The sequence below is a fragment of the Mauremys mutica genome, chromosome 3 (genome assembly GCF_020497125.1).
Source record: "Mauremys mutica isolate MM-2020 ecotype Southern chromosome 3, ASM2049712v1, whole genome shotgun sequence".
NCBI lineage: Eukaryota > Metazoa > Chordata > Testudines > Geoemydidae > Mauremys > Mauremys mutica.
Genome location: NC_059074.1, coordinates 103,127,294 through 103,142,247, shown reverse-complemented (window position 1 = coordinate 103,142,247; position 14,954 = coordinate 103,127,294). Strand labels below are relative to the sequence as shown.

General features: G+C 41.5%; 1 protein-coding gene across 7 annotated transcripts in view; it reads right to left on the bottom strand.

Annotated features, from left to right (window-relative positions):
• Window positions 1–2,043: 2,043 nt before the first annotated feature.
• Window positions 2,044–14,954, bottom strand: part of MYB (MYB proto-oncogene, transcription factor) — a 32,903-nt gene continuing 19,992 nt past the window's right edge. For all 7 annotated transcript variants that reach the window (XM_045008529.1, XM_045008532.1, XM_045008533.1 and 4 more), the window contains one exon: window positions 2,044–3,403. In XM_045008529.1, coding sequence (XP_044864464.1) covers window positions 3,287–3,403 — 117 coding nt within the window. In that variant the 3' untranslated portion in view covers window positions 2,044–3,286. The remainder of the gene's footprint in view (window positions 3,404–14,954) is intronic.

Below are 14,954 nucleotides of genomic sequence, written 5' to 3'. Positions count from 1 at the left end.
TTTTTGCATGCCATGTTAGGGCGATTAGTGCTCTGCAAAAAGGTTTCAATACTGGGTATTTCCAGAACAAACCTCCAGATTCCCCATTTAGCTAAACCCTAGCTAGATGGTTACAGTAATGTGTTCTCTAAAACCACCAGTGCTTTGCAGTTAGGACTGCAGACTTTCACGGCCAGGGGCAGGCTTCTCAGTGAAATGTGAGACCTAGCATAAGTTCGGGGTTGTTTTAGCTTTAATGCCTTACTTAAGCTGTAACATGCCACAAACAAAACACTTTAGCATTGCCGAAGCAGCAGTCCATGAAATCCTGCAGCCCCCTCTCATTTTGTGTATACAATTTCATGCCCCCGAATCTACAGCGGAGGGTCAGTGCTGTCCCCCACTCTAGCAGACTACAAAGACAGTAAATAAGCCGCAGAATGAGCAATTCCCCCAGTGTGTGGGCAGCGTAAGGCTGACATAAGCAGCCCTACACTGGCCTGTGGCTGCTCCTACTTACACCAGGGGCCAAAAGCACCCAAGAATGCAGGCTCCGCACAGGGGGCTGTAAAGCCACATTTGTCCTCTCCTTTCCCTGGACTGCACCTCTGGAGGTGCACATGACCTGGGCGAGAAACTGTGAGCACAGCTTAGAGTCCCAGCACAGAAAGAAGGCAGCTAAGGTCACTTCAAGCCATCTTTTGACCTTTTATTACACTGGGCTGTTTGGGGACTGGAGGGGCCCTCCAAGTAACTTAGGCTGCCCTGGGGAACCTGTCTAAATTATGACAAGTCTCGCCGGGCTGCCCTATGGGCTGCAGCATTCCCTGCAACCACTGCAGCGCTGGTGTCAGGGGCCCACCCTGCTATACCCCTCCCACAGCAGCACACGCATGTCCCAAGGCTTGCAAGGGGCATCCTTGAATGGCAGCCTTACGGCTGTCTACCCCAGTGCCCGTACTGGGAGAAGCCTCCCCCAGGGGGATGTGGGCTCTAAGGGCTCCTTTACACTGCTCCAGCCCCTTTACCTTGAGTAAAGGGGCTGGAGTCAGGGTGTGGAGCTTATCCCTGGGTCTTAGAGACTTAGTAGGTTGGGTCTCAAAGTATGTTAAATTGTCTCTCAGATGGAGCCAAATTCTGCTCCCATTTACACCAGTGTATCTCTGGAATGCCTGCATCAACTTGAATTTTAGCGCCTGGTGTTAAGTAAGATGAACAATTGGTTTAATAGTAACTTGTATGATAGCATTTATTGAAAAGCTGATAGAGCAAAGTGCAGAGTGCCCTCACTTCCAGCTAAATCTAGGGAGGGTGATTCTCCTCTGCACTTTCCTGGATCTGGCCCTACAGGCCTGATCACTTATCCATGAAACTCACTAGGGGTATTGGGTTAGATTTTGATCTCTGGTTTGTTGAGCCGTGAAAAAGTACACATGGACGTCCTGCTGCAGGATATGCACCCAGCATATACTGCTTTTATTGCATCTGGTATGCCAGTCTCAAACGGGAGGACACACACAAACTGGTCAATATCCCAGCAGAGCACCAGTTTTGCATAGAAGCTGCTGCTGGCCCCTCAGTTGCCAAGATTAATCTTTTTTGGTGTGGCTGTAGCTTTCGGGCCTGCATCTGCTCTACGCTGAGCACCCTTGACTCCCATAAAGGTCAGTAAGAGTTGAGGGTGTTGACTGTGCATCAGGATGAGGCCCTTTAGGTCTGAACAAAGTAGGGTGACCAGATGTCCCGATTTTATAGGGACAGTCCTGATATTTGGGGTTTTTTCCTATATAGGCTCCTATTACCCTCCTCCTCCGTCCCAATTTTTCACACTTGCTATCTGGTCACCCTGGAACAAAGTCATACTCTTAGAATGCTACTAAGAATATACTACTACTGTATACTGGACTGAGGCAGAGCCCAGCCTGCCCATGCTTACTCATCTATTTGTCCCATTGGTCTCAATGGAAAAAGTCCCGTTGACTTGATGGTGGCAATATTATTTCTGACAATAATGTTTAATATGAGCAAGTTTCAGAAGCGAATTTAAGTAAAAAAAGGACACACTTTATTTATCTACACGGCAGTAAGTACATTGTCATATCAAAAATTAAGTGCAGAGGAAGCTGCACCAAATGCTATTAAGGCAGCGAAGTCAGAGTCTTATTAAAAACAAAAAAAAATCAGTGTCCTTGCCATATCGGTAGAGGTTTGGTACGGCAGTATAAAGAACCATACATTTCTAAGAACCTGATTCAGTACGTGAAACCCAAGTTAGGGAACAATTAGGCTAAACATGGAACGAAACAGACGACATGAACAAGACAGCGTTCTCCCAAACATATGAAGGTGCAATGCATGCTCTTACAAACCAGTGAGAAACAAAACACAACCAGACAAAAAATAAAAAAGAAATCTCCCAGGAACAGTGTTCAAAAGTATTGCTTATAAAAAGGGAGGGGGGGAAGGGGGAAGTAAATATATAAAATAAGGTCTGAAATGCTAGTGCATAGTCAATTAGCTAACACCAAAGTTTGTTTTCTTTCCATATAAAGCTCTACTGCCCCTTATACACTAGCAGCACGTCTACATGCTAAAGTCCATAGCAGCAAAACACAGTATCCATTTGGCATTTACAAAATTAAATTACTGAATAAAAATATAATTTGTTCTCATAAATCTATGTTTCATACAGTAATAATTTTTAAAGCAAGCTAATAAAAATCCCCCCCAAAACAGAAACACACAATGTATAAGTGGTCTAGAACCATAACAAATCAAATAGTACTTCAAACGGTATGGAGTTTTGAGCATTCACAATCTCGATCAGTTTCCCCCCTTTGTATAGACTAGCGTTTGCAGTAATGCTTTTTTATTGCAGTATTTTATACCAATGCATTTTGTTCAGTGATTTAGAATCCAACTGTCTGAGTACCTGCTCTTTATAAAAACCCCACACATTTCATCACTGAAATAACAATACTGGTGTATTATGTCTGCTTGATCTGAAAAAATACAAAAAAATCACTTGATTTTTAAAAGTCTGCATTAAGATAATAATTAATTGATTAAAATTCAATACCTAATAATTTAGGCAAGTGTCATTTATTAAAAAAAAATCCTTTTAAGTTGGGTGAAATCCAACAAGAATATGCTCAGTGACTAAATGCACTTTGTGCTGCTCCCAACTGTTGTACCACAACAAAAATATGTTCTTCTCCCATTCATGAAAAGTTTTCATGTAGAGGAATGGTGAATTCCAGGTCAACTTGAAGTGTTTTGAAAACCATAATGCTTGTCTGTAGACCCTTTACATGACCAGAGTCCGGGCTGAAAATGCATTCATGTATTTGCGTGCCTGCTCGGTAAGGATCATCTGATCCTCTATCTTCCCACAGGATGCTGATTCCCAGGCATTGTTCAGATGCTAAATTTTAAAAACAAGGAGAGAAGTTAGGGTCTGGTAGAATATTATTTATTTTTTTGTATCGTGGTAGCACCTCCAGGCTCCAACTCAGATCAGACCCCAGGGTGCTACACACTATACAAACATACTAGGAGACAGTCCTCTGCCCTGAAGAATTTAACATCTAATTAGATAAGATATACAAAGGAAACATTATTCCATTTTACAGATGGGTAACTGAGGCAGAGAAAGAGATTAAATGATTTATTATCAAACAGGTAGAGCAGGGAATGGAACTCAAATCTCCTGAGACTTAAAAGGCTATCCTTCCTCTGTACAAGAGTATCTTCAGAGAGTTCCCTTCTCTTGCCTTTCGAGTAAAGGCCTACCTACACAAGTTCTTTGCAGGTTAAAAACAGTTCTGACAGATTAAAAACTACAGGCCCCTGTAAATTCCTGCTGGATTTTTATTCTATAAAGAGAGATTCTACCTGCCTCTGCACCCCTCAACCAGATTTGATGATCATGACAGCAACTAACACATAGTTCAACCTTCTTAGCCACTTTTACCTATGTGTAGTGATTAGCACATACGCAGTCGTAGATCCACTTTAACAAAAAGGAGGAGGGGGAGAACTGGCTTTCAACAGAAATAACAAGTTAATTATAATTTAAGACATTTCAGTTTTTGGATTATTTACAGGGATTGGAGACTATTCAATACAGTGTTACACTGAGATAAGCATATCCACTGTGAGTGTTTACTCACTATCGGGGTGAAATGTTTTTCATTGCTGTGAGCCACAAGAAGTGTAGGAATTTCAGCTCCTGGAATTTACTAACACACACACATTTTTCCTCTGATCTATTTTTGTTGTTCAAACTAACACTTTTGCTAGGGCAATTTACCATCTAAAAACACGACTGCATTATTAGGCAGTGCTAGCCATGCAAATTTCCATGTGTTCTAAACATAATTACTTGATTCGAAATTGTTTGCTAAGAGGGCAATTGTCCTGTTGTTGACAACAAGTTGGTGGATCTCCTGATTGCCTGAAGATCTAAAAGTGTGGCCAAATCAGCAGAAACAAACAGGAATCCTCCTTTGCCTGCAACATGCAGCATCTTGTACATTTCAAGATCCACACTGCTCAATTACATGGTCATTATCTGCCCTAATTCTAGGACTCTAGCTTAAAGCATGTGCTGTTTCAGGTACTTGTTCTGGCCTACTGAACACATAATAGGCTCCTTAATTAGTCTCTAACCTGAATTTATATAGAATATTATCCTAACTGGGAACAATGTTATCTGAGACACATTTAGATTTGATGCGGAAAGCCATGGAACCCAGTATATAATTTGAAAGATTACATAAATGTGTTATCCTAGATAACATTTAACAAATATCCCAATAAAAACCTTGCTGTGCAGGGTGCTGTACAAACACATAGGCAGACATACTCCTTGTCCAAAAGGGGCTTACAATCCAAAAGAGAGAGAATATATGACCAGTGGAGGGAAAGGGATACAACATATAAGCAGTGTGATCCGGGTGAAGGCTGGCGCACGTCATATTAGAGTTGTTTTCTTTATATCTGGAATTTTCTTTTTTAATTTATTTTTTGCCTTTGCCCATTTATTTTTAGATTCCAAATGTTGGGTCTGATCCTACACTCTTTTTGCATGCAAAACTCCCACTGACTTCCAGTATAGTCCCACACCCAGAAGGAGTGCTAAGTCAGGCATGAAATCATTAGGCTCTGCATGGATCTGTGAAGAGAGACATGTTATACACCTAGTTCAACCCAACCTCAGCTTGTCATACACCTTGTGGTGTGACTCCGTCTAGATTATGTACCACAGCCAAAAAGCAGGTGTGACATACTTTTCACTTCACAGACGTGCATCTGACATGCCACAAAATGCTGCAACTTCCTCATATGTTTTAGGTAAACAGCTTCCAGTGCACAATTTTCAAAAGCACCTAAGTCATTTAGAAGCCTAAGCTACATTGACTTTCAATGGAATTTAGGCACCTAAGTGACTTACCCCCCACATATCTGGATTCTCTCACAAAAGAGTCAAATTAATCTTTGGTGTAACACCACTGATTTTACTACTGGGTCGAATTTGGTCTCTAGTAAACAGTTGAAAGACAACTTCCCCCTGTTTGGTCATTCCAGAAGTCTGATGTTTTAAATAACAAAAGTATGTGTCCCTTTTCCTTATGAGCTTCTGAAGTTTCAATGTGCTGGTCTACTAAAGTGGGTTCAGTCTTCCTTTAAATAGCTGTAAACATATGGCAGCAAGATTCCATCTGTCACAAGCTGACAATTTTTAAAAAATGGAACTAGAATCATGCAGAGAGTGTCCCAATTTCATAAACTATTCTTGAGTGTAAGGTAGTTACAGTGGGCTCTTTGCATTAACAGATCTATGTGTTAAAAAATCATGTATCCTGCCATCTCCATATCTCAGCAAGCTGCTACATGTCTGTTATTCTACTTAAAGGCATTAAATAACATTTTCACCACACTGGCCTTCATTTAAGTGAGCATCAAGATGGAAGAATCCAATGAAACAGTACCAAGCCCTACTTTTGGTATCTGTTGTCTCCCATGCTACAATGAGGAAGAAGAGTTGGATCAGGCACAAAATATTATGAGGGGTATAGGAGAATTCAATGGATCCACAACATGCTTCAGTTTAAAGTGACTTATATGACCTCTGCTCTATAGACATGATGGTAGAGTTTGGCTTCTAATATGTTTTCTACCTGTACTAGAAATTTAGACTTCATTAATTTCTCACACACACACAAAGCACAAGTGAAGAGTCAAATTCTTTAGTCCAATTTAAGTCAGTATGAGTTTTGTCTGAATAAGGACCACAGAATTTGGACCAAAGTACCGGTGTGATTTCTATTGAGGTTTTCACTCTTGTGGTTTGCTATTCAGATAATGTTTTAAAAATGTTAGAACAAGCCCCTAACAAAGCACAATGCCTTTGCTCTGCCAGCCTTGCAGCTCCCTTCTGGAGGCATGTGTTAAAGTCATCTGAACTCGAGCAACTCTACTTCCACTCTTGGCACGGATCACTAGGTCTCACAACCCAGGCAGAGCATATTTCCGGATGTGAGACAGAAGTCCAAGAAGCCACTTTGTAAAGAGGGAAAAGCAACTTGAAGGCTGAGAAGCACAATAAACGGCTCTTTCCATGCCACCAGATCAGCAAGAGTGTCAATAGGGCTCAGTTGCAAGAGAATTTCAACATGAGTGCAGAAAGCAGAGCTTAACATTCACATCAAAAGATTAAAAGAAAGGGACGAGGGTTGATCAGAAAGCTAGGGACATAAAGGAAACAGGTCAGAACCAGACACTAAAATACACCTTTTAGAGAGCCCTCATCATCTTCCCTGGTTCGGAACTCACTTAACAGTGCCGTACATAGGCAAAACTGTTGACATCAATAGGAGTTTTGCTGCACAAAGACTAAAGGATTGGGGCCACAATTAGAAACTTTAGGGCATGAGGCAAAGCCCACTGACGTCTAATGGGCTTTGGATCAGCCTTTAAGTCTGCACATGGCTAAGAATTCTTTCAGTCATCTGTTACCAATATTTCTGTAGTAGTAGTTTTATTCTTTCACTGACAGTTTTTTCCCTCTTTAAATTAGAACAATGGAAAAAAACAGAATATATATGCTACTGTGAGTTCCCATACAATTCTAGCCATGTCATTCTCCTTGGTTCATTTTTTTGCATCAGTAATCCTACCAGCACATCCTTCTCTTGGCAGAAGAATTATCTCACTTATCCTGTAACGTGCCTTCAGCTGCCCCAGGCAGAAGTGAACTGTAAACAAACTGTTAAAGCTTTAACTGGGATATCCAGTTAAAGCACTTTAAATAAAAACTTGGATCCTTTAAAGAAAACAGAACAGTAAGGCAAGACAAGGCTGTGCAAAGGTGCTTTTTTGACAGGACTAGTTTTCTGCACCCCGGGTATGAATTGCCTTATATTATGCTGTCTGTATATTTTTAACACGTTCTTTCAGCATTACCACACTATACTTGCTGAGAATGGTACTCGCAACAAGCACTTCTGTAGTCACATAATACAGAGCTACTACACTGATGGAAATATAATAAAAATCTTTGGGCAAAGACACCTATTGGAAGAAATATTTAAAGCTCCCTGGACCAGATTCTGATCTCAGTTAGGCCCGTGAAAATCTGCAATCGCTTCACTGAAGTTATTGATGTTCCTCTACATTTGCACAGGTGTATCTGAGCAGCATGTGGCCCAGCTGTTCTGACATTAAAGAAACTGTCAAAGACATTCTAAGGGGTGAAACTACTGAGAGTGTTTTACCCTCCTTCTCTACTTAAAGAGTATGTGGGGTACTGAGACCAATTGCAACCTATACTGATATTTTATGGCTGACTTCATAGGCACCGACTCTTTGGGTGCCCCGCAGCTGGAGCACCCACGGGGAAAAATTAATGGGTGCTCCACACCCACCGTCAGCCAAGCGCCCCGCTCCTCACCTCCTTCTCCCCCCACAAATGTGCCAAGTCCCCGCACCTCTCCCACCCTCCCAGCACTTCCCGCCCCCCCTGCTGCCTAACATCTATTTCGCAGCGTGTAGGACTTTCTAGAAGGGAGGGGGAGGAGTGGGGATGCAGCATGCTCACGGGAGGAGGCAGAGAAGAGGTGGGGCACGGGAGGGGACTTGGGGGAAAGGGGTGGAATGGGGGCGGGGCAAGGGTGGTGCAGGGGCAAGAAGAGGCAGGGCAAAGGCGAGGCCAGGGGTGGGTGGGGTCGAGCACCCACGGGGAGAGGGGACGTCGGCGCCTATGGCTGAGTTACGGCATGCCATTAGACGTGGGGTTACAGTAGAAATGCAGAGCTCCTTACTTAATAGTAACAGCAGAATAGATGCCCTAATAAAGCATTTCCCTAACAGAATATAATACCCATCAAATATAACCTTAAGCTTTCCTATTTCATCAGTATTTGGAACCAAGGCATGTTTTTTCACTAGCTATTTATCAGGTCCATGTGAAGATTAATGCGGATGTTGAGCTACTGTAAACCAATTCTATTTCATTTGCTTAGGGAATAATCAGTTCTAATTTGCTTAAGTAGCAGCAATAAACTAGCACTAAGGATATGTCTACACTGCAAGTAAACACCTGTGGCTGAACCATGTCGGGTGAATTGGGCTTGCAGGGCTATAAAATTGTGCTGTAGACATCTGGGCTCTGGGTGAAGCCTGGGCTCTGGGACCCTATGGGCTGCAGCCTGAGCCTGAACATCTACACCGCCATTTTGCAGCCCCACAGCCAAAGCCCGGCATGGCCAAGTCAGCTGACATAAGCCAGCCATAGATGTTTAACTGCAGTGTAGACATTGGCTCTTACTGGGGCACTGAGCAATCCCCTTTCCAACTTGGTGTTCTTCCAATTATACAGATATGTAGCCCACTCTTGCTAAATAAAATAAAATGTCAAAGCCCTTTGGCTTTTATTATTATACGGATTATATCAATGTTAGGAACAAGCATTTGGTGGTGATAGGGCCAAAACCTGGAACTCTGTTTCAGGCAAAATTCACATTTGGAACCAATCAGAGTTGTCCTGGGTAAGGATAATGGGACGAACACTGAGCACCTGTCAGATTTTGTCTCCAAGTAAAGACTTCAGGATTTTCCCTTTAGATTTTTCTTCCCCCTTTAGATTACATTCTTTCAATTCAAAGCTTAGCTCATAATGCTGCAATGGCCTCTCTGCTGGTGGTCTCTGAAAACTGCTTGAAGGAACCACAGCAGCTAAGGCAGCAGTCACCTCTGATGCATTTGGCACCTAAATTATGCTGCCCAGAGAGAACACTGTTGCACAGACTGATTGTCCTCTGACCTCTTCTGCTTTGCACAACTGAAGGAAGCAAGGTCACCTTTGTATCAGCCTAGAACAGAGAGAGGGGGCTACCCAACTAGCAGAAAACATACTATATCATGGCCACATTTCCTTTCCACACAAACTTCAACCCTTCTAGCAGGATTAGGGCTGTTCTGATCCCCTGCTTCACTCCGGGAACAGAGGGAAACATAAGGCCTTATGATCCCAATATCCCCAGAAAGCCAGTCACCAGCAGGTTCGCCACAAAGACCTCTGCTGCAAGTTATATATGCTGTCTCATGTGTATGTGTTTCACTTTCTAGCCTAACTTCAATATGCTGAAAGATCCACAAAATGAAAAAGGAGAAAATTAAAGATCTTGTCAACTCATAACAATGGCCCTTGGAGAAGACTAACAAGGCCCCAGAGTAGAAATAACTGTGTTTTTTAACTTGCATTAAACTCATTCTTTAAAAGAAAATTAAGATTGTGACATAACCCATTGAAAGTCAGGAAATTCAAACTGAAGGGTGTCAGTCTGTGGTTAAAAAGAGGAAAGTGATGGGAGCTAAAGGTTTAAGATGTGCTGTTTAAACATGCAAGGCTTGTACAACATGTAGTTTCCTTTTTTTATTTCTAAACAAATCAATTTTTTTAGAAGTTTTGTATTTTAAAATGGCTGCTATGAGGTGATGTGTTTTGTCAGAGTGAGGACTGCAGGATTGGGTGTGCAGCCTGTGATTTAGTCTGATTTTCTTTCCCTGGTATTGTATATTTCTGTGATCGTTCTTGTTATCTGATAGACTAGTGGATATGTCAGTCTACTGAGTGAATATATCAATGTTCTTTAAAAGCATGTGTATTGCACTTGAACAGCCAAATCCTAAAGGCTTTTCAGAGCCAGGCTTTACTCAGACAAAATCCCACTGAAGTGAATCAGTTTGCCTGGGTAAGGACTTATCCCAAAGTCTTATCTCTTGAAGTCCTTACTCAGGCAAAACTCCATCTGCAGTGAAATGGAGTTTTGTTTGAATTATGACCGTGAACGGACTCTGGGTGAAATTTACCAATCATATAAAGCCCAAGCACACTACACTCTGAATGGCCTGGGGGACATCCAAAGCTTTCAGATAACTGGGTGTTCAGATAAACAAAGATGTTCATTTGAAATGGGGTCTAGCAGCTGGGCAGTAAAGGTTCAGGTACAGCTACTTCAAAATGCGTGCGTAAAACCGTTCCCAGAGACTAGTTATCAGTGGTTCAAAATCAAGCTGGAAGAACATATCAAGTGGAGTCCTGCAGGGATCGGTTCTGGGTCCAGTTCTCTACAATATCTTCATCAATGATTTAGATAATGGCATAGAGAGTACACTTACAAAGTTTGCAGATACCAAGATGGGAGGGGTTGCAAATGCTTTGGAGGATAGGATTAAAATTCAAAATGATCTGGACAAATTACTTCAGACCTTTACTCCAAATAGGATGAAATTCAGTAAAGATAAATGCAAAGTACTCCACTTAGGAAGGAACAATCAGTTGCACACATACAAAATGGGAAATGACTGCCTAGGAAGGAATACTCCAGAGAGGGATCTGGGGGTTATAGTGGATTGCAAGCTAAATATAAGTCAACAATGTAATGCTGTTGCAAAAAAAAAAAAAGCAAACCTCATTCTGGGATGTATTAGCAGGAATATTGTAAGCAAGACACGAGAAGTAATTCTTCTGCTCTACTCTGTGCTTATTAGGCCTCATCTGGAGTATTGTGTCCAGTTCTGCATGCCACATTTCAGGAAATATGTGGACAAATTGGAGAAAGTCCAGAGGAGAGCAACAAAAATGATTAAAGGTCTAGAAAACATGACCTATGAGGGAAGATTGAAAAAACTGGGTTTGTTTAGTGTGGAGAAGAGAAGACTGAGAGGGGACATGATAATAGTTTTCAAGTACATAAAAGGCTATCACAAGGAGGGAGAAAAATTGTTCGCCTTAACTTCTTGAAGACAGGACAAGAAGCAATGGGCTTAAATTGCAGCAATGGAGGTTTAGGTTGGACATTAGGAAAAACTTCCTAACTGTCAGGGTAGTTAAGCACCAGAATGAATTGCCTAGGGACGTTGTGGAATCTCCATCATCAGAGATTTTAAAGAGCAGATTAGAAGAACACCCATCAGGGATGGCCTAGATAATACTTAGGCTATGTCTACACTACAGAGATTACAGTTGCACAGCTATACTGATACAGCTGCGTTGCTGTAAGTTCGCTCACATAGTCGCTCTATGCCACTGGGAGAGACGTCTCCCATAGACATAATTAATCTACCCTCAACGAGCAGCAGTAGTTACGTTGGTATGAGAAGCTCTCCCGCTGACACAGTGCTGTGCACACTAATGCTTATGTAGACATAATTTATGTCACTCATGGGGGTGGAATATTCGCATCCCCGAGCAACATAAGTTTTACCAACGTAAGTGGTAGTCTAGGCATAGCCTTAGTGCTTTCTTGAGTGCAGGGGACTGGACTAGAAGACCTTCCCTTTCAGTCCTATGATTCTATGATTACTAGTAAAGCTACCTAGGGAGATAACATTTAGAAAATGGAGCAGGGAGGGGAACAATGTAAGGGAAAGCTTATTGAATATAAACAACAAGGAGTCCGGTGGCACCTTAAAGACTAACAGATTTATTTGGGCATAAGCTTTCATGGGTAAAAAATCCACTTCTTCAGATGCATGGACTCCTTGTTATTTTTGTGGATACAGACTAACACGGCTACCCCCTGATTCTTTACTGAATATAGTTATGCACTAAAGAGTTTCAGCTGTTTTATACCTGTTAGAAAACATTCTGCTTTTACTACATACACAGGATCCTCCTGTAGTGGATGAAATGAAGTTGATGAGATTGTCCCTACAAGTTTGAGGGAGAAATATTGGTCCAAATTAATTGTTGATGTAAATCCACTGATGTCAACAATTACACCAGGGATGAATTTGATTCTTTTGTTCTTTATCTGCAGGTCACTAATGCTAATTTGGATTTGTTATGAGAGACACAAAGTCAAACCCTTATGCTGCATTACTATAAAATGGCTGCCAAGTATCAGAGGGGTAGCCGTGTTAGTCTGGATCTGTAAAAGCAGCAGAGTCCTGTGGCACCTTATAGACTAACAGACGTATTGGAGCATGAGCTTTCGTGGGTGAATACCCACTTCGTCAGATAAAATGGCTGGAAAAAGAAGATGAGTCGTAATAGATAAGCATTTCAGCCTGTAGCCCCATTCTTCATTTTTATTTTATATTTGGGTTGAACAACTAATGTCTCTTTGTCAAGTATGGAAAAGAATTTAACCTTTGAACTATTGTACCCAGGTGTCTTGTGTCAGCTACTCGTTTTTTTTATTACTAGTTCTTCTTTCAGTTTCCCGGTTACTAAGTATTAGGCTAAGTTATTAAGTCAATTTTTATTCCTTCCCTACTTAGGTAAAATGCCCTTTTGGTCAAATCCTGAGAGGTGCTGAACACTTGCTGAGCATCCTTCATGCCCATTGAAGTCAACAGCATTTTTGTCTGATGGAAATGTGTCAAGATTTTGTACAGAAATTAGGCCAAAGCTAGGCTGATATATTAAATCTGTAGACACAGCAAAACTCCTCACAGGTGAGAGGAAGGAGAAAAAAAAAAAGAATAAGTCCCTTGGATGATAACAATTTATAAAGAACTGTACTTTGACAAAACAGGAAATGTAACTTGATTTAATATTTCCAAATATCAAAATATCCATTTACCAGACAGTAATGTTTCGTAAGTCACTAGGGGAGGGATTTTCAAAAACTCCTAAGGAGCTCAAGTGCTGATTTTCAATGGGATTTCTGCTCCTATGTCATTTAGGGAGACAAGGTGGGTGAGGTAATATCTTTTACTGGGCCAACTTCTGCTGGTGACAGACACAAGCTTTCAAGCTACACAGAACGCTTCTTCAGGTCTGGGAAAGGTACTAAAAGTCTCACAGCTAAGTGCAAGAGCAAACAGATAGTGAGCTCTAGCTCACAAAAGCTCATGCTAAAATAAATTTGTTAGTCTTTAAGGTGCCACAAGTACTCCTGTTCTTTTTGCGGATACAGACTAACACGGCTGCTACTCTGAAACCTGTCATAAGTAGTTAGCACATATTCTAAGGGACCATTCAATGTAGAGTGGCCCATTAACACCCCTGTAGTCATAGGACAAAAAGAGGGGTTAGTGGATTACAGAGTATTGTAATAAGCCATAAATCCAGTGTCTCTATTCAGTCCATGATTTTTAGTGTCCAACAAAGTTATGAATTTAAGCTCCCAGGCTGGTCTTTTGAAAGTGTGGTGCAGGTTTCCTATTTCATTTAGGCATTTTGGAAAATATCACCCTAGAACCTTAAAATTCAGTGGGAGTTTACTTTTCTATAGACATGTTCAGGATTTAGCTAGACAACTCTCAGTAACGCAACCTGATCTTATACATATTGACTAGAACGTGCTGAATTTTTTTTTTTTTTGGACAGAATGCTTTTTCACCAGAAAATGCTCTTTTGTCTAAACTGCTGATTGTCCAACTGGGGAGGAGGGTGCAATTCCAAAGGCTTGACGAGGTTATCAGAGGCGCAGTGGCTGTCTGTCTGCAGCAGGGAGAGCGGGCAGGAAGTTCCCAGCGGTTGGGGACGGGAAGAGAAAGCGCAGTCCTGCTATGCCCCAGAAGCAGCCTGCTGCTCTCCCCTTCCTCAGTTCCCTGGCCACTGCGGACTGACTGACTCCCTGTGTGCTCTTCCTATTGCTACCCTCTCCTGTCCTGTCCTGGATATCTGGCAGGCCACAGCCCCGCATATTTTAAATCCTCTGGATCCTGCAGGAACAAGAGGCTCTGGGCAAGGAGGGTGAAGACCCTAGTCTGCTCCAGTCTGTGCTGCCACCGGCATGAGGTGCCTGTTGGGGTCCTGCCACCATTCTGTACATGAGCTGCCCTCAGTGAGTCACTTTCTTCCCCAGATGGGCGGGAGTTGTGGAAGAGGCCTATATGTGACTCCCATGAAGAACGGGGGTGCAGCAAAAAACATGTGGGAACCTCTGGTTCATATTGAAACTTTGCACTGGCATGTGTTGATTTTGAAGAAATTGGGTTTAGAAAAGAATATGGAAAAGAAGCATTCTGATACAGTGAAAATGTTCCCTTTAATTGATGGAATGGAACACTTTTTGAAACAAAATTTCACTTAGGAATTTATTTTATATTATTAAATGTGTATATATATTTAAAACTCAGCTTCAAAACAAACTTTTGATTGGATCAAAGCAAAAAAATTTCAAAAATTTGGTTCTGCAGGAAATTTCTAAATTCTTTGTTTTCATTCCAATTTGGAAAGAAAACAAATTTAGAAACTGTGGAATTTCCTGCTAAGTAGAAATTCTGATTCTCACACAGTTCTACTACTGACATTAACATATTATTAACATTTGAAATGTAGAAACATGGACAGATTTATGATCTTTTAATGTACTGCTTTATACACCATGGTTTGAGCTGATTAATCAAAGGCAGATTTTCCTGCTTTGTTGAACTGTAATAAATAACCAACATTCCTATTAATGCAAATTCAAAAGTAGATTGTTTATCTGTAAAACTATTCTTAATCTGTATTA